This window comes from Podarcis erhardii, assembly GCF_964252035.2.
Source record: "Podarcis erhardii genome assembly, chromosome: 10".
In the NCBI taxonomy this organism is placed as follows: Eukaryota; Metazoa; Chordata; class Lepidosauria; order Squamata; family Lacertidae; genus Podarcis; species Podarcis erhardii.
Window position 1 is genome coordinate 74372180 of NC_138500.1, and position 20068 is coordinate 74392247.

General features: G+C 46.5%; 2 protein-coding genes across 5 annotated transcripts in view; one reads left to right on the top strand and one right to left on the bottom strand.

Annotated features, from left to right (window-relative positions):
- DMTF1 (cyclin D binding myb like transcription factor 1) overlaps window positions 1–1467 on the top strand; it is a 28494-nt gene extending 27027 nt beyond the window's left edge. For all 3 annotated transcript variants that reach the window (XM_081879136.1, XM_081879138.1, XM_081879137.1), the window contains one exon: window positions 267–1467. In XM_081879136.1, coding sequence (XP_081735262.1) covers window positions 267–376 — 110 coding nt within the window. In that variant the 3' untranslated portion in view covers window positions 377–1467. The remainder of the gene's footprint in view (window positions 1–266) is intronic.
- Window positions 1163–19843, bottom strand: TMEM243 (transmembrane protein 243). Of its 2 annotated transcripts, none has more exons than XM_081879242.1 (4): window positions 19595–19843; window positions 6678–6728; window positions 2482–2529; window positions 1163–1789 (listed from the first exon to the last, which is right to left on the bottom strand). In XM_081879242.1, exons 1-4 carry the CDS (start codon window positions 19670–19672, stop codon window positions 1667–1669), a joined length of 300 nt encoding a protein of 99 aa, XP_081735368.1. In that variant the 5' UTR covers window positions 19673–19843; the 3' UTR covers window positions 1163–1666. The 2 variants fall into 2 exon arrangements, with proteins under 2 accessions (XP_081735368.1, XP_081735369.1); XM_081879243.1 differs by having other exon boundaries at window positions 2425–2529; window positions 19595–19697.
- Between the last annotated feature and the right edge of the window lie 225 nt (window positions 19844–20068).

Below are 20068 nucleotides of genomic sequence, written 5' to 3' on the forward strand. Positions count from 1 at the left end.
GGTACCTTAGTTTACGAACTCAATCCATTCCAGAAGTCCATTCTTAAACCAAGGCGTGCTTTCCCATAGCAGCGGGGGACTCAGTTTACAAATGGAACACACTCAACAGGAAGTGAAACATGTTGTTATTCCAGGGCAAAGTTCACAAACCAAAACACCTACTTCTGGGTTTTCAGCATTCTTCATAAACTTAGCTGTTCTTAAACCAAGGGACCACTGTATCTCTTTTAGAATGTTTGTTTTTCACAACCATTTTTTCATTACAGATCCTATATTGCAACACCATGGAGAGAACTCCCATATCATTGGCTCCTCTTTGGATAGTCCTGGTTCTGAAGACTCCAAGGATGTTGAGGATTTAGTGAGCTGCCACTGAGCACATCCCACAGTGCTGCAAAAAACAAAAAGAACTGAGTGCTGAACCACCGTTTCCAAAGAAAGAGAAGCATTTGCTGAAGCAGCTTCAGCCCACCTTTCTGGGCAAAGAAGAGGTTTAAAGAAGTTGTGGCCACAGCTGATCAAAGGTTTTTTGCTTCTTAGGTTGTTCCTCTTGAGACTGGAACCAGATTCTGGTAAGAAGAGAGCTGGATGCTCTAGGTTAATAGTGCAGTAACAAGCAAGTCTTGCAAGCAAAGATAGCAGCTCTTGAGCATCAACAGGACAAAATAGAGCCTCAGTGCAGGAAACAAGGAGTGGCAGGAGAGTTCTATTTTTCCAGTCCTTTACTGTTACTTCTAGTGCATTTCATATGGAAACACCACTAGTCTGAGAATACTAGACTTTAGGAGGTTACAAAAGAATTATCTGTTGCTGGCGATGGATGAAGTAGTCCCAGAATGATCAAATGCACCGAATCCGTTCCCCACAAGTATAGGAGAAAAGGACGCCTGAGACTGTTTACTCCCACCCTGACCCCTGCAATGAACTTAAAGCCCTTTCAGTGCTTATTCTGAACTCTGCTATAGAAGCCAAAACCACCTTCACAATTGAATTCATCACCGCAAGTGTGGGAGGTCAGTGCTGTCTGGACTATCCTGTCTCACAAGTTCAGTGATGGCTGCTGGGTTTTTATTCCTGCCCCCATGTGAGGGCTGTAAAAGGAGACACTAAGTGGAGCTTAGAGTCCAACTTGGGTAGGAAACATGACTCAACACTACAAAGATATGTAGAAAAACAATATTTATTGCTGTAATTAGCTTCCTCAGAAGTCGATTTGTCTTTAGTCTGTGACTTTCTCTGTTCATGTGAAAAATGACAGTAGTTTACAAAACAGTTGGTTGCTTAGGGAGGCAACAGAAATAACTGTTCAATTTAATACAAACAATAACCTATTTGTCTTCTGTAACAGTAGGATGCCTTTTTATTTATACTGTAGTACAGACATTTGCAGTGCTGCAGTTTTTGTACAGTGTAATAAAAAAATGAATTTTTCCCTGCAAGGAAAAAAATTCGTGCCATTCTGAAAAATGTGTAGAGTTGGAATGTTCATTAAGTGCACTGGTAGCTGTTTATCCCTCCCCAAAAAAACAAAGCTGTCATGGCAGATGGCAAACGCAAGTCCCCATTTGATGCTTGCTCAGATGAAGCCTTCGCCTGGGGTAGTAATCCATTCCGAAAGCATTTCCTACGGTGTTGCCCAGAATCCTTAGGATATGCCCTCAAAGAGTCATTTCCCCACTTCATGGAAGTAGAGATTGGCACATATACACAACATAATAATCGAAAACAAGATATAGTAAATTAGATTCCTAAATTTGGGCTCGAGGTCTCCTTGTCGATACCAGTAGATCTGAGGAGAGGGAAAAAACTAGTTAGATGAGTATTTCAAGCAGGCACAACTAAAGGTTAAGACACTCCTTCACCTACAAATTCTATGGCAAAGCAAGTACCATGTTGTACTAGGCTCATTTTAGTGAAAACAGGCAGTCATTTTTATTTTTACAAAAGACGCTGCTCCTTCCACGTAAATTAAAACATCAAGTATGGGAGCGGATACCGGCAGATGCTAATTTGCTTCTCCAATGGGATTTAGATCATGATATTCAACACACAAAATAGGTCACTCCCCACCCCCGGTGTTATCCATCACTGTACAATTTATGCATCAATCCAGGGCAGCTCTTCTCATTTCCATGGGAGTTTGTAGAGAACTTTCTAATGTATTAGGCCCTTAAAAGAACCCCTCCCCATTCCAAACACCCACCCCATAGACATGTTCAACATTTCCTGAAACAACTGCTTTTTCTCCCTACGGAAAGAAGTAAACTTCCATTGTGGCTCAGATGCCATGTTACCAAAGAGGAATCCACAAACTACTGTGCATCTCCCTTGTGTGCCTTCTTGGGCTTTGGGGTGCTACTCTCCCCTCCCCCCAGTTTGAGCAGGTCCATTTAGTCTTAGCATAGCAAGTGTCACAATACTTACAAGAATGCCAGCCGAAACACTACACAAGGAGATGCAGAAAGCAAAAAATATATTCACCGGTTTTGGAGGTAGTTGAGGAAAGACAAAAGCACTGATTAGAGTGACCTAGAGGAAAGAATGGGAGGGCACAGCTATTACTTCTCACACCAAATATGAAACACAGTTCTGATGCATTGCCTAGCAAGGAATTCCTATTACATTTCCATGCAATGCAGCCCAACCCATCTCACGCCTCTGTTTAAACAGCATCACACCAGTTGTAGTCAGTAACTGCCCCTGTTCCTTTGAAGAGGACCATGGTGGTGCTCCATTTATTTCCATGTAAATTTGCATGCCATTCTTCTCCGCAAAGGCTTACAAGCAGATGACAAAAAAAACTTAATGCTGCTTTCCAATGTCTACAGAAACGACTGGTCAAGGCTTAATTATGTTGGTCATTTGGTTAAAATGGGAGTTTGGGGAGGAAAGGACCCAGCCTCTGCCCCCATTCCTTCAGAGGGCAATTCTTACCCCAAGTAGGCAACAACATGAGTGCTGGTTTACAAGCCAGGCAAATGCTGACTGGTTCAGCAGCTTGCAGAGTTGTTGAGCAAGGCTTCTACAACAGGGAGCTCCTTTCCGTTCATTCCTCAACGGGGGGCAGGGGAACCTCACCAGCTCAGCAAACATTAGCTGGTGTTGCCAGAGCACACACACAACAGGATTTCTCCACTTCAGACCATCAAGCCCCAGCTGCACGCTGGATTCCTTGGAAATGCAGGGTGTTTGTGCTGCAGTGAGCACACTGCCTTTGCCAGACCATCTGGCTCACTTAAGGAATGCAGAAATTGGAAGCCCACCAAGGGTTGTGGCTGAAGTGCATTTCTGCCACACCAAATAACATTTTCATGCTTTGACTATTTTTAAGGGCACATACTTGAAGCAAGTATCTGTTCAAGAAAATTGGAGATATGAAAGGAACATTTCGTACAAAGATTACCATAATAAAGGACAAAGTGAAAGGACCTTACAGAAGCAGAAGAGATCAAGAAGAGGTGGCAAGAATACACAGAGGAATTATAGCAGAAATATAGGGATGTCTCGTACACCCCAGGTAGTGTGGTTGCTGACCTTGAGCCAGACATCCTGGAGAGTGAAGTCAAATGGGCCTTAGAAAGCACTGCAAATAACAAGGCCAGTGGAAGTGATGATATTCCAGCTGAACTATTTAAAATTTTACAAGATGATGCTGTTAAGGTGCTACACTCAATATGCCAGCAAATTTGGAAAACTCAGCAGTGGCCAGAGGATTGGAGAAGATCAGTCTACATCCCAATCCCAAAGAAGGGCAGTGCCAAAGAATGCTCCAACTACCGCACAATTGCACTCATTTCACACGCTAGCAAGGTTATGCTTAAAATTCTACAAGGCAGGCTTAAGCAGTATGCGGACCGAGAACTCCCAGAAGTGCAAGCTGGATTTCAAAGGGGCAAAGGAACCAGAGACCAAATTGCAAACATGCTCTGGATTATGGAGAAAGCTAGAGAGTTCCAGAAAGACATCTACTTCTGCTTCATTGACTATGCAAAAGCGTTTGACTGTGTCGACCACAGCAAACTATGGCAAGTTCTTAAAGAAATGGGAGTGCCTGATCACCTCATCTGTCTCCTGAGAAATCTCTATGTGGGACAAGAAGCTACAGTTAGAACTGGATATGGAACAACTGATTGGTTCAAAATTGGGAAAGGAGTACGACAAGGCTGTATTTTGTCTCCCTGCTTATTTAACTTATATGCAGAATTCATCATGCGAAAGGCTGGGCTGGATGAATCCCTAGCCAGAATTAAGATTGCCGGAAGAAATATCAACAACCTCAGATATGCAGATGACACAACCTTGATGGCAGAAAGTGAGGAGGAATTAAAGAACCTTTTAATGAGGGTGAAAGAGGAGAGCGCAAAATATGGTCTGAAGCTCAACATCAAAAAAACGAAGATCATGGCCACTGGTCCCTTCACCTCCTGGCAAATAGAAGGGGAAGAAATGGAGGCAGTGAGAGATTTTACTTTCTTGGGCTCCATGATAACTGCAGATGGTGACAGCAGTCACGAAATTAAAAGACGCCTGCTCCTTGGGAGAAAGGCGATGGCAAACCTAGACAGCATCTTAAAAAGCAGAGACATCACCTTGCCAACAAAGGTCCGTATAGTTAAAGCCATGGTTTTCCCAGTAGTGATGTATGGAAGTGAGAGCTGGACCATCAAGAAGGCTGATCGCCGAAGAATTGATGCTTTTGAATTATGGTGCTGGAGGAGACTCTTGAGAGTCCCATGGACTGCAAGAAGATCAAATGTATCCATTCTTAAGGAAATCAGCCCTGAGTGCTCACTGGAAGGACAGATCGTGAAGCTGAGGCTCCAATACTTTGGCCACCTCATGAGAAGAGAAGACTCCCTGGAAAAGACCCTGATGTTGGGAAAGATGGAGGGCACAAGGAGAAGGGGACGACAGATGACGAGATGGTTGGACAGTGTTCTCAAAGCCACAAACATGAGTCTGACCAAACTGCGGGAGGCAGTGGAAGACAGGAGTGCCCGGCGTGCTCTGGTCCATGGGGTCACAAAGAGTCGGACACGACTAAACGACTAAACAACAACAACAACTTGAAGCAAGTAATTTCACTGGCTCAGGAAGGGAACACTCATTTGGACAGTTCATAGGTTTTGGTTTTAAAAGACTAACATTTATGTGGACATCTCTTTTGTACCAATGCTAAAACATCTTTTTACATGGGTCTTAGCAAATACTGAAAGGGTGTTACAGTGATGCTTAAGTTATGAGGAGCTTTGAAATATGTAACAGGCATGTTTGAAATATATAACAGGCATGTTTAGCCTGGAGAAGAGGAGGTTAAGGGGTGATATGATAGCCATGTTCAAATATATAAAAGGATGTCACATAGAGGAGGGAGAAAGGTTGTTTTCTGCTGCTCCAGAGAAGCGGACACGGAGCAATGGTTCCAAACTACAAGAAAAAAGATTCCACCTAAACATTAGGAAGAACTTCCTGACAGTAAGAGCTGTTCGACAGTGGAATTTGCTGCCAAGGAGTGTGGTGGAGTCTCCTTCTTTGGAGGTCTTTAAGCAGAGGCTTGACAACCATATGTCAGGAGTGCTCTGATGGTGTTTCCTGCTTGGCAGGGGGTTGGACTCGATGGCCCTTGTGGTCTCTTCCAACTCTATGATTCTAACTAAAATGAGCAAGGGGTGGGACATCTTCCCTTGAGGAAAAGCCCAGGCATACGGGGTTGTTTATATTATGGTGGAGTTGAGATGAGAGCTGACAAAGTTTTATGACAGGTTATGATGCAAAGAGAAATTTCCCTCTTGAGATCTTGGTTGAGAAGCCATAGAGCGCATGCTTCCTATCCGCATGTCAAGTTAAAAGGCTCCGAAGCAGCAGGGCTGGGGGGGAGCTGGCTAGGAGCTTCTGAAAGCCAGGCAAAGACCCCTTCTTCCAGATGGGAAATCTGCTTGGAACTAAAATGTCTTTCAACTGTTTCCAGAAAGTGCAGGAGCTGGGCACTTGGCCTATCTCAACAGGTATGATTATTCCACAGAACAGGGGCAGCCATGCTGAAAGCTCTGCCCTGGGATAGTGCAAAATGGGCTGCTGAGACCTTTGGGACTTACAGGAGAAACATTCCTGTAGAAGGCAGCCTCTCAAGTCACTTGGTTCTGAGCTGTATGGGGCTTCCTATGTTGGCACCAACACCTTGAACAGGACCTAGTAGCAGATTGGCAGCTAGTGCTAACCCTGCAAGCGAGGCGTCCTGTGCTGGCATAGTTTACCCCCACAAGCAAGTTAGCCGCTGCCTTTTGCACCACCTGCAGCCTTCGACCCAGCCCCAAGGGAAGCCCCACAGGCAGTGCACTGCAGTAGCACAACTGTGAGGTTATCCATGCATGGACAGCTGTGATCGAACTATCTTTATCCAGGAACAGCCACCACCGTCTTAGCAACCAAAGCTGGCGAAAGTCACTCCCAGCCCCTGAGGACACCTGCATCTCTAATGGCAGAGGGATCCAGGCAGATGAGTTCATTTAGAAATAAAACCCAATGAGGACCATTCAGCAAGAAACCGCTAAGCCAGGGATGTCATGACTTGGTTTGGGGACTTGCTCCCATCTACCACCAAACTGAACAGGACTTACTTCTGCATATATAGGCATAGGATTGTGCTGTAAGTTTGCCATACTGATTTGAATACTTACTATGAGCAGCAATGATGTGACGCTGCCAACAGCTAAATTGATTATTCTATCCTGGAAGAAGAAAGAACACAGTGTTAGCCGTAGCATTCTGACATTTCTATTAAAGCCTTATTCTAAACAGCTGACATCTGGTGCTAATTGCACTAGATTTGCATTCAATGCCCAGGTTTTGATCTTAAGAATTTTAAGGTATACCAGAGGTAGATGCAATAAAGATTTAAAAATAGAGTGGAAAGACTATAGTCTTCAAAAGTGAGTTCTCCCTTTAGTAAAGGCAGCTCACACCTTCAGGTGCCAACCATCCATGTTTACACCTGTGTAAAGCAGCCATTTGTTAACTACCTGGGCAAATCCCCACGCCAAATACGTTTAGCATTGAAAACAGGCTACCTTTTTGGCTTGCTTAATTACAGAAAAACAGGCACCATTTAAATAAACTTTGAGAGCTTATTTTGCACGACCAACTGGTTGGCAGTTGAATCCACATATTATTATATTATTATAATTATTAAGCATTACCTGACATTTTCAGAAGGTAAAATTAAAATTATTTGATTTCCCAAAAGCAGTTTATGTGCTTCTTCATCAAAATGTAGATTTACCAAGCTAAATGTTGTCCGATCACAAAAATAATAGCAGCTTTGAATGGCACAAACCCAAAAACATTTTTATGACCCCTCACTGAAGCAATCTGCAAAAGCTAAGCTTTACCTCCTAAAATGATACACACGCCTGACTGCCTGAGCTCACAACTCCACGACTACTACAAACAGCAGGTGGAAACCTTTTGCCCAGCCCCAGCTTGCCCTGGCCAAAGGGACCTTCTGTGTGGCTGGAGACTTAGGGAAGAGAAAAGCAACCATCCTGGGTTATGAACAGTTCAAGAAGAACCATCTCACCTGTCAGCGACATTGGAAATGGCCTGGTGCCTTCAGCGTTCACACAGATGCTTGTAAAATGGGTGTACACGGGAGGCCAGGATTTCTTTATTCACACATATGATTTAACTTTTTTTAAAATCTGGGGGGAAGAGACTGACACTTGAAGAAGGGCAACCCAAGTAACCAATGGTGGCATTTTAAAAACAGTTTGCCCAAAGGCAGGGCAGACGAAGTATTCACCCCAAGATAAGAGACCACGGACAACTGGAGTATTCCCTTGTAAAATAGGGAAAACTGTAACGTTTGCTGCTTACGTATTTGTTCTTGAGGCAAAATATCACCAAGACCATTTTGGGGTTGGGGGGCATTGCACCCCCAAACCGCTCTTCCAATTCCTGCCCTCCTCCCTAGTCGGTGACAGGCCCTGAAACCAAAATATTTTTATGGGGGGAGGCAGGCAGGGTGACAAATACAAAAAGCAAGCAAGCGAAGGTGAGGGAGGCAGAGGGGGGAGAATGAGGAATACCTTGCTTTGAGGAAAATAAGTCAAGTAATGCAAACAGAAGCAAGCTGGCCTGCCCAGCTGTAATCAGGGCCCAGAAGAGGATTAGGATCAGTTGTTGTCATAGCATTAAATGGGATCTGGCAGCCTCTGCAGGGAATTAGCAGTTAACACTCGCTGCCTGTCCAAAACTACTCCATGCAGCGTCCCAGGCAGCCACCCAAAGAAAGTGGTATCGTTCCTTTTTTTTTTTTTGCCGCAATGGGGACCACCAAAGGAATGGGAGTCCCCAACAGGGACAAGGGAGGAGGGAATTCACACTGGGGAGAAGCATAGCCCCAGATATCTCAAAGGTATCTCACAGAGAGAGAAAGAATATGCACACATTAGCTTACAAAAGTGAACTAGGCGGATATCTGCCAGCTTAGAACCATAGAAGTGTAGAGCTGGAAGGGATCCCAAGAGCTGCCATGCAGCTTAACATGTTTCACTGAGGGACAGGCAATGCTGGCATCCATCCATCCTTTTAAACAATGGTGTCCGCATTGTGTGGGGCTGCGCCACAAGGAAACTGCTTCCACGCACTACTTTGAAGATGTTCCAGGTTAGGCTTGCAATATTTCTCTGGGAGTTCGCAGCAGAGCAGCTGATAACATGAGAAGAGATTGGCTGGATGTGACCAAAGGCTCATCTACGCCAGCGCCTAATTCTCAAGAGTCACCCACAAAATGCGCATAGGAAGCCCAGGACAGGCGCCACAACTGCCTCCCATACTCATCCTCCATCAATCTGCCCCAACTCCTCTTAAAGTCAGAGGTTTTCCCCTCCTCTCTCCAAACATGATTGGCAAAACTTGCTGCCCACCACCTATCCGCAGCATGACTGGAGAAAGGTAAGTCCCCACTGGCACCAGTATAGGGCAACTGGGCTGCCATTAGCTTGGTGGCTTAAGAGGGATCCCTCAACAAATCCCGTCTGGAAAGGGAGGAGGGGTCAACAGTCTGTCAGGCGCACACAAAGGATGCAAGGTAACCAATTAAGAACACTTAACCCCCAGACATTTGTTTATGGATTTGCATGTTCCAGAAAACCAAACAGTAGATCCCTCTTAAGACTGCACCTCTTCAGTGTGCAGGTGGGAGAACCACACATAGGACCATTTCCTTCCAATATCTCCAAAGAAACTATCCTCTGTGTTCTGTGCATCCACTCAGTGGATTTGTAACTGGCTGACTGACCGAACCCAAAGGGTGCTCATCAATGGTTCCTCTTCATCCTGGAGAAGAGTGACTAGTGGGGTGCCACAGGGTTCTGTCTTGGGCCCGGTCTTATTCAACATCTTTATCAGCGACTTGGATGATGGACTCAAGGGCATCCTGATCAAATTTGCAGATGACACCAAACTGGGAGGGGTGGCTAACACCCCAGAGGACAGGATCACACTTCAAAACGACCTTGACAGATTAGAGAACTGGGCCAAAACAAACAAGATGAATTTTAATAGGGAGAAATGTAAAGTATTGCACTTGGACAAAAAAAATGAGAGGCACAAATACAAGATGGGTGACACCTGGCTTGAGAGCAGTACATGTGAAAAGGATCTAGGAGTCTTGGTTGACCACAAACTTGGCATGAGCCAACAGTGTGACGCGGCAGCTAAAAAAGCCAATGCAACTCTGGGCTGCATCAATAGGAGTATAGCATCTAGATCAAGGGAAGTAATAGTGCCACTGTATTCTGCTCTGGTCAGACCTCACCTGGAGTACTGTGTCCAGTTCTGGGCACCACAGTTCAAGAAGGACACTGACAAACTGGAACGGGTCCAGAGGAGGGCAACCAAAATGGTCAAAGGCCTGGAAACGATGCCTTATGAGGAACGGCTAAGGGAGCTGGGCATGTTTAGCCTGGAGAAGAGGAGGTTAAGGGGTGATATGATAGCCATGTTCAAATATATAAAAGGATGTCACATAGAGGAGGGAGAAAGGTTGCTTTCTCCTGCTCCAGAGAAGCGGACACGGAGCAATGGTTCCAAACTACAAGAAAAAAAGATTCCACCTAAACATTAGGAAGAACTTCCTGACAGTAAGAGCTGTTTGACAGTGGAATTTGCTGCCAAGGAGTGTGGTGGAGTCTCCTTCTTTGGAGGTCTTTAAGCAGAGGCTTGACAACCATATGTCAGGAGTGCTCTGATGGTGTTTCCTGCTTGGCAGGGGGTTGGACTCGATGGCCCTTGTGGTCTCTTCCAACTCTTCATCCTCAGTCTCTTGCATGTAGCCAATTCAGCAACTCGGATATAAAACGTGAACTACTGTATTTTTCGCTCCTTAAGACACACTTTTTCCCTCCTAAAAAGTAAGGGGAAATGTGTGTGCATCTTATGCAGCGAATGCAGGCAGGAGGTTCTGCTCAGCGCTCCTTTTCACGAGCCGCGCAGAGCTTGTGGGGGCTTTTCTACAAGGAGGGAGAAGGGCAGCCAGTCAGTGACTGCCCCCAACACAAGTTTTCCAATATGGCCATTTTGAAAAATGGAGGTCAAGGTGACCCCCGGGGTGGAACTGGCAAGCCGAGAGGGAAGCACCTTCCCATGGACTCAGAGCCCCTCAAGGCACACACAGCCCCAGGAACCCAAAGTTAGAAGCCATGGGTCCAGGAGTCGCCAGGCTGATCTCAGGAGGTCTTTCTGCAGCGCTTTGAAACACAATGGTTTGCTGGCAAGCTTAGCTCAGGGAAAGGTTAAAAATACTCCGGCAAGAGAAGGCAGCTTAGCAGATCAGAAAAAGAGACTCAGGCTGGATTGCTCACTAGGCGACACACAACCTCAGGAACAGGGGGAAATTGAGGAAGTTCTCAAGGAGTAAGACTCCGAGGCTGCCCAAAAAGGCAGTGGGGTGGGGGGAGCCATGAGGGTTTAAAGTGGCATGGGACTGCTTTAAATGCATAGTACAGATGAGGCCTAAATCACACACCCACCCCGTTCGCTTTGCCTAAGACCACTACCCACCAAATGGAAGTGGGTCAGTCCCAGGCCTTTGCAACATGGTGAATGAGTAGGAGGCAGCTAAGCATCCTAAATGTAAGGTAAAAAAGCAAAAAGTTAATTGGTCACCAGGAGCTAATTTGATGAGGTACCCCGTTGTAATAATAATTTTAAAAAAAACACCTGCAAATATACATCTAATTATACAAAATTCAACATTGCTGTTTCGTTAAGGAGGAAAAAATGCCCTGGAGACCCTGAGCCAGGGAGACCAATATTTTGACTCTGTATAAAAGCAGTTTTGTATGTTCTATTAAGCCCCCCTCAGATTCAACGGAAAAGATTACCATAGGTGCTTAACTCTCACACTGAATTTCAACAGGGTTTTAAATGTGCTAAACCTTTCTACAAACCATTATTACCTTATTTTTCCATGTAGAAGACAATGTTTTTTACTTCAAAAAATTAGTCAAAAATTGGGGGTCATCTCATACACGGATGTTGAATGCACAGGGGTTCGGGTTCGATGTCCGGCGTGGGCAGCTCAGGTTTGGGCTCTGGCCCGATTTCTTAATTTTGGGTTCAAAAAACAGGGGCTGTCTTATACATGGAAAAATATGGTATGGTTTGGATTTTCTTGGTAAGTTTCCTTGGGAGCCAAGATATGGGATGGTTGGGCAAAAATATATTTAACAAGCAAGCAGGGCTGTATGGTGCCTCTTGCTATATAAAGGGGGGGCTATTGGGTTGTCTTTATTTTTATTATGTATTTTGTAGTTTTATATCTTGATTTTGTTCTGTGAACCATCCTGAGACCCTGGGTATAGGGCTGTATATAAATTCAATCAATAATACTGTACTCAGCAGGTGCAATGCTGCAGCAGAAAACTGCAGTGGAAGGTTGTAGGGAAGCTTAGAAGTTAGGAGGCCAAGTGGCCGGTCGCTGCCCTCCTTGCTTAGCAGAGGCCGTTGCTCAGGGATGAGTCACTCTTGCCTGGCCATTGCTTGGTCCCTGAAAGTTGTTCAGTTGTCAATGCATCACCGCAAAGCCATACAAAGAGAGGGAGAAAGTGGAGTTTTCGTGGCTGCAGCGCTCACTCCCTGACAACCACCTTGCTGTCCCCAGATTCTTGCCAGCTGCCAAACCAGTTCAGATGAGAGGAAGGCAGGAGTGCTCCAAGGCTGGCCCTGCGTTTTGCACAGCGGCTGAATCTCAGACTTACGGCATGAGAAGGAAGGAAGGAACGAAGGGGCCAACTCTTGAACCAATAAAGCACGATAAAGCAAAGTACGTGGGCACAAGTCCACACCCTTCACTAAGGGCATGAAGGGACAGAGAGGAACCCAAGGAGAAATAAAAAGGCTTCGAAAAGTTCACGGAAGCCACACTGCAAGGCCTCTGTGAATTCCAAGGGCTTTGATTTTAAGCAGAGAATGGAGGGTGTAGTTGAGATTCTTACATTGCAGGCCGTTCGACTGCAAGACCCTCGGGGGCCCTTCCAGCTCTACAATGCAATGCAAACCTATTCCAGGACTGAGCTATGAAACAAGGACAGCTCTGCAAGTTTGAGCAAAGGACAGAATGCAAGTCTCCTTGTAACACAAAATGCAACAATCAAACAAGGAACAGTTTGTGCAGCACATTTTAAAAACACCAGCCAGAAGCGTGGAAGGAAAGGCAAGACTGACGTCTGAACAAATTTTCTGTGCACTGGTACAAAAGTCTGTCATCTTAGTATCCAAGCTGAGCTCACTCTGGAGCTGGGGGGGGGGTGAAAAGGGAGCTCCTGTTTTATATAAAGCCTGTATTCTCAACGTTAACAGAATCGTTTTCATAGTACTGCACTCTAACACACCCACATTTGTGTGGGACATCAGTTTTCCAAATCTGCCACGGACATCATCCACCTACCAGCATCTCTTTGGTTCTGCATTGTGAACAAACCTCACACACGGAAACCGAGGGAGTGGAGGAACTTGTCAAGGACCTGGCCATGTCTCTTGGTTTGAAAAGGCTATTCAGCCTTTCTTAAGGCTGCGTGTCACAGAGCCGCATCTCCCTCCCCACCAGCCCCACAAAGCCTGGCCACCGGAGAAACTGCACTTCCCCAAGGGGGCCCAACCTGTAGCCTTCGTGATGCAGCTGGACCCCAGAGTCCTCCGTCTCTCTCTGCTAGTACGGCCAGCAATCGGGGAAGATGGGAGCTCAAGGTTAGGCAGCCCCGCTTTAAGACCACCAGCCTGAAAGAGGGCTTTGCATCTCCCGGGTGAAGAAATTCTGCAGCACTAGGCTAGGCATCTCTCAGTATGACAGGAGGTACTCTCCTCAGCTGCAAGGAGAACTAGAATAGTCCAGACGCCCCTTTCCACACATCCACCCATGGGAAGCAGCAAGCCAGAGGTGCAAATGCCACAAGGCCCACGTAAACAAACCAGTTATTTAGAGAGCATGGAGGGGGCGCTGCCCATGTATCCGCCTTGCACATGGGCACACTTGCATGATCGCCACACCCCTCTGCAGCTCCAGAGCTGGAAAGTGGGTCGCTCACAGCGTTCACCAAAGAGCAGCTCCACACCCACCACGGCCAGCAGAGTCCATGGACCCCGTACAGCCGCTGGCACTTTAAGGGACAAAATTTCACACAGAGCATCAGGCACATCCACACAGCCTGGGAGAACAGGGGAAGGTCAACAAACTTCACCCCTTTAGACCCATCTGCTCAACTGGTCAGACAAATGCCTCAAAACAGGCCCAAATGGTCACTTGCTCCCCTCAGATCCATCCACTCCCCCCCCCCCCGCAGCTTCTTCGTCTTCTTGAACAAGACCCAGCAAGTACCAACCTGGCGGCAGGATTCAACTAAGCTGACACATGTGTGGCACAAGAATAAGGTTGACCAGCTCTCCAGTGTTTCTGCACAAGGCTGGGTCTGTGCCCCAAGTCCAATGAGCAGGGGCAGCAATACCCCTTTGGCCACTCAGGGTGAAACAGCAACTGCTGTGCCCACTGTCAGAAAATGGCACCAGCACCTCACCAAAATCTCGCAGGATCTCACAAGATTTCAGCAAGATCTTGCCAGAAATTGGCACCAGGGGAAGTGACAGTGCAGGGTGTCCATGGGGGGGGGGGGAGACTCGGGGGCATCCACCAGCTGAGGTGGTTGCTTAACCTGGGCTGGCCCCGGGAACAAGACACATCCAGAAAAGGGACAGGAACCTTGGGCGGTGTGTTATTCTCCAGAGATTCTGTGCCAGAAGTGACTGAAAGATCAAAAGGCTTCCAATACAGTAGAGAGGCAGCAAATTGGAGGGACACCCCAACCTCCATAGGTGGGCACTTTGTCCTCGGTTCATTTCTCAGAGAGCCCTTGTGCACCGAGCACCATGGAGGAAGGATCAGAGCAGGATGAAAGAGGTAAATTGTGACTTAAAGCTGCCTTGTGTTTATCAGCTTGACTAGTCACCCCAGGCGACCAGGAATCCCATGCAGGCAAATGAGCAGAAGAGCAGATCCATCAGCTTCTGCGCTCACCCTAGAGGAAAGGAAGTATCTTCCCTGCCATCACAGAAACAATAGCAGGATGAGGGGGGCGGAAGCAGAAAGCAACAAAAGATCACTCCGCTTGGTAGAATACTTTTTAAAAACCAGCCTGCTAAGAGCCCAGAAAACTGTTCTTCTTGGTACCTAAATACTGCAAGCAGTGTTAGAAACTCAGATAAATAAGCTAATCACCAAATGATTTCAATCACCACAACAGAATGTCTAGGCGCCTTTTTTCGCAATGCAATTTTTTACTAGAATTATTTTTCATTTCATTTCTATACCACTTTATATTTTAAAGAAAAAAAACTCAAAAGTGGTTTACAACACATTAAAATCTCAAATAAAATAAATTCACGTATCAAGGAAAATATTTCAGATTCTTCTCTAAGTGGCATTTTGCTTTCCCCATATTTATTACCTACTTAATTTATCTCATAGCAGAAGTACCCTAGGAAGCCAGTGGGGTGTAGTGGTTAGTGGGTCAGATTGGGGTTCAAATCCCCTCAGTCATGAAGTTCACTGGGTGAGCTTGGAGTCAGTCACAGCCTCTTAACCTCCCTCACAGAGTCAGTGCAGGGATTAACTGAGGAGGGACATGAACGTGCACTCCTTGGAGAAAAAGGTGGGAGACAAATGCAGCAAGGAAGCTCTTTGCTTGCCTACTTAAAACTGGAGGTGCCATCAGCTGCCAGCCTGGCACCCAGAGATCACCACATGGTCGCAACGGGACCTGCGCCAGTTGCAAAACAACCTGGCTAATTTCTAACACTGACTCTAAGTACGGAAGTAACAGATGAATAAACAAAAGGCTGATTGGCTGCAACTTCCCCTCCTTCCTGGCCAGCATCAAGTCTCAGGCTAAGCACAAAAAAACTTGAGGACTAGTAACTTTTCTAGGCTTACTTGAAAGGCTGGCTGGGAGTGTTATTAAAGGAAGAGGGCAGAATCACTTTTCACATTATGAGCTGGCGTGTCCTCCCAACACAAGGAAGGAAGGAAGGAAGGAAGGAAGGAAGGAAGGAAGGGAGGGAGGGAGGGAGGGAGGGATGTTCTTGTAAATCAGGAATGCAGGAGGGGAATGCCTGCTACGAAGCCGACATTGCAAGATCAGCTGAGCTGCATTTTCCCAACCTACTTATGCATATTTATCATTTCCATGCTCAGACCAAGGAATGGTAGCCACTAATGCCACTAATTCTCCCCAGAAGAGAAAGGCTTGTATAGTAAATACCACATTGCAGACAAACCATCAGCCAACAGGGAAGAATCCTCTCCCCTTGGACAGGAATCCCCCCCTCAATACAGTAGCATTTACTCCCAAGTAAACATGTGCAGGCCCCTACCGCTAGCTCCGGGAGGATCTGCTGATGGCTGACTTTATCCTGCAATGTTAGGCTGCAATCCCAAACATGCCTGCTTGAGAGTAGGCATCCATGAAAAACCATGGGCTAGCTCCCAGAGACAAGTCTAAGATTGCATCCGCAGTCTCACACTCACAAGTAGTAAGCGATTCAAGCAAGCTCCTTGCTCTGGGCTGGCTCTTCTTTTATCCTAGGAGTCTGTCCGCTGGGCTGCCAAAGCTTAGTTGTGCCTACTCTGACTGGCAGTGGCCCTCCAGGGTCCTGGGCAGGGGACACCACTAGTCCCAACAGGAGATGCTGGGCACTTCTGCAAGCACAGCAGCCATCGTCCCCCATGCAGCTATCAATCCCGAAGCAAGGCAGGGCTCAGAGTTTTCAGAAACACAGCCAGGAGTTCTGAAGGGGCCCACAAAAATATTATTGACGGCTGCCTACAAGCAAAGTCAACTGGAACTAGCAGTTATTCAGCATTCAGCACAGAAGCCAAAGGATAAAATGGCATTTTTTTCTGCTTCAGCTACTACCTCACCAGAGGTCTTTTGCATGGCTTCAGACAGAGCCAATCTGCACAGAAGGAATGTCTGCAGGAAGCAGCATTTGCATCTCTGTCTACTGCAAAACTCCCCAAATGCCCAGCATTTCAAACCAGCTTTTTTAAATACCTTGGTTCCCAAACTCAATCAGTTCCAGAAGTCTCTTCCAAAACCAAAGCATTCTAAAACCAAGGTGTGCTTTCCCATAGAAAGTAATGCAAAATAGATTAATCCATTCCAGACTCTTAAAAACCCCTAAAACAGCAATTTAACATGAATTTTACTATCTAACGAGACCATTGATCCATAAAATGAAAGCAATAATACTGTACTATAAAATAAATAAGACAATATTGTAGAGGATAAAAAATTATTTTAAAAAAATATTACGTGCACTGATGATAATCATTGTTTGGATGGGGGGCTTTTATCCATTTCTGCAGTCACACAATCAATCAATCAATCAGCAGCTGAACTGGATTCCACACAGTCACAAACGAAGTCACAAGCCACAGTCACAAGTCAGTCCCACAAAACAAAGAACAAGTCAGTCAAAACAAGCCACACAAACAAAAACACAAAAAAAATTGGCAAAAACAAAAGTTTCAAATATCACATCTACACTCAACAGGAAGCGAAACATGTTCAGCTTCCAAGGCAAAGTTCACAAACCGGAACACCTACTTCCGGGTTTGCAGCGTTCTATTTCCAAGTTGTTCATAAACTAAGCTGTTCTTAAACCAAGGTACCACTGTAGAGGAACATTCTTTGGTTAACAAAATCAACATTTCTCAAGGAGTTTAGTTTTCAACACAAGCTGCAACCACTGCTCTCTTTCTTTCTCCTATGAATTACTTAGCTTTCCTTTCTTTTCCTTTTGTACTTGTGCTTGACTGCTCTTCAACGATTTTTAAAATTATGTTGTCATTACTATCTGAAATCCTATTGCTTTGTGATATTATAAATGACATTTATAAACACATTAAGAAAGTAGAGCCCAATAAGCCCTCATGTCTTAAACCATTTTTAGTGAACACAATAAAGGGGCAGAGACCCCAAGACCAAGTGTGGGAGGGGGAGAGAAGGCAAGGAGCAAAGTGACCAGAAAGAAATGAAGCACAAAAGCAGCATGGTCTCAGAGGTTTCCTAGAAAGCATCTCTAACCACAGCCAAAAGAGGAGGGGGGGGATGTCCAGGCCCAAGGGGCAGGTGAGCTGAGAAGCAGAGCGGCAATGCATGCTGGGGACACAATTCTGGCTTCATGTGACATCAGCCAAGATGTGCCTCTGCAATCACGCACTGCAGAGTCTCCTGGGGCTTATGGGGTGTTAGGGGACAGGACGTGGTACCTCTGGTGGGACACATGTTGTGCTCCTTCTGGGTCCCGACCCTGCACTCAAGCTCTCACCTGTGGCTCCTAGAAGGTGAGAGTGGTTGATGGGTCTCAAACCCCTGGGGCGTTAGGGGCTTCCCCTGCATACAAAGACAGGCTCTGGCGGATGGAGCAGACGAGACCAAGAGTGGGTCCAACAGTCAAAAAGGTGGTTTCTGCATGTGCTGTAGAGGGAAGCGAGGGGCAGATGGGAAGGCAGCCCATCTAGGAATGGGAAAACTCTGATACTAACCCTCTGCTGCCTTGCGAGATATCTTTGGGAGACGAAAAGACCCTACACAAATCCAGAGCAGAGTCCCCAAGATGGTGCCTTGTACGCCTCCTTCTGGCAGCCAAGCTGGTGCCCACTGTCATGCTTGGCTTTCCTTTCGACCCCATCAGTGAGGCCGAGAAGGGAGTCTTGTCATCTGGGCAGCCCAGGACCTCCAGACACACCACACAGGCTTGCACCCCAAAGAGATCACTTTGGTACTGCCAACCCAGCGTTTGACTTCACCCCAGACAAATGCCAACAATAAGTGTCTCCTGCAACATCACCAAGGATGCTAGGAACACCTCAAAATTGCTAACACTGACAATATACCCAGCACAGACACTATTTCCCATAAGCCACCTTGGGTTCAAGTGTTAAAGGCAGTGTGGCAATTTTGTAAAATGTATGCGCACACTGTTGGAAGAGTGCCACGTAAACCAGCACCATCGGCGGTTACTGAGAGCAGTGCACATCAGGGTCTACATGCAACATACTAAGCTTACATTTTTTTGTGGGCTGCAGAACGTGCAAGAGGTGCAGAGCCATGCCAAGTCTGCTGCAACCCTCCTGCTCCCGCACCCCCAGAGACCACTCAGACCAAGGAACCAAATAAGAGCCTAGAAAATGATCCAACAGCCCCAATAGATGCCCACCACTGGTCTACGCAGCTGAACTCTTACAAAAGAATAAAAGAGGTCTTGATGGGAAGAGCGAGTTAAGAAGCACTGTGCAATCAATGATACAGCATTCCATAAACAATTTCAAAAATAAGAATTCTTGCATGGTATGGTCAATATGAGACGAGCACGGGCATTCATATGGAAGCACTGCATTGACTAATGCAAGTCGGAGGGCAACGTTACAAGGTTCAATTTGCTACAGGAGAAAAGGCCTTGAAATAATCTAACCCAAGACAAGAGAATTCCAAGGTAGGTTTGTCATAGGAAACACTTTTGTGCTGCAGCCGTTTGACTATGTGCTCAGTATCAGAAAAGCCCATGAGGAAGCAAGGTTGTTCCATACTGCATGATATGGGCACGTGATGGTGCAAGGCTTGTACACATTGCACAACTATAATGTGTCCATTACACAACACCCCACCAAGGATCTGAGTTGCCAGCCACAAGGGGTGGGGTGGGGACAGAGAGAGCAACGAATGCCCGCCATCACCCATACTTCCAATGAAACTTCCCAAAACTTAGACAGCTGCTCAGGCAGTCCTCTGTTCAGAGATGCCAACGAACCAGTAGAGATACATCCCAGGATCTTTTTCAAAGCAGCAACCAGCTGAAACTTTTGGGCTTGCGCACAGCCAGGCTTTAGCCCAGCTGCAGCCACCATCGCTTGCAACACTGCGCTGGAGCTCAGGGAGCACCAGCGCAGCCCTCTAGCAGCCCCCCACTGCCCTGGGCCAGCCCCGCAAACAAGCCCCCTTCCTGGAGGAGAGAAGGGACACGAAGAATTTTGTTTTACCCTTGGCGAAGTCTCTCCAAAGAGAGGTCTGTTGTCCAGCCCTCTGGTCCCATATGTCCGGGTGGTAAAGTCCTCCATTGTTCCCCCAACTCTTCTCAAGCTTGGCTGTGATCGCTCACTCCCACATCGGCAGATCCTCTTAGAACAGACCCACTCCTTGTCTCAGAGGCCTGGAGCCCGGGGCAAAAAGCAGCCGCAGCATCAGGCGGAGGGAAGAGTTTATTTATGGAAAACGCATTTCTCTTGTTGCTCTGCAGGCTGCGTACAACTTGGGCGTTCAAAGCCAGGGAACCCAGCCTCCTCTCCTCCAAACCACGACTCCCTTCCTCATGATCAAGAGCTGGGAAGAAGAAGAAGAGAAAGAAGACTCAGTAGGAACATGGCATACACGACCCACCCAACAACACGACCCACGGTTCCAAAGTTTTGGTTCTGCTCCTGGTCAGAACTAGCAAGGGGCTGCTCCATTTCAGG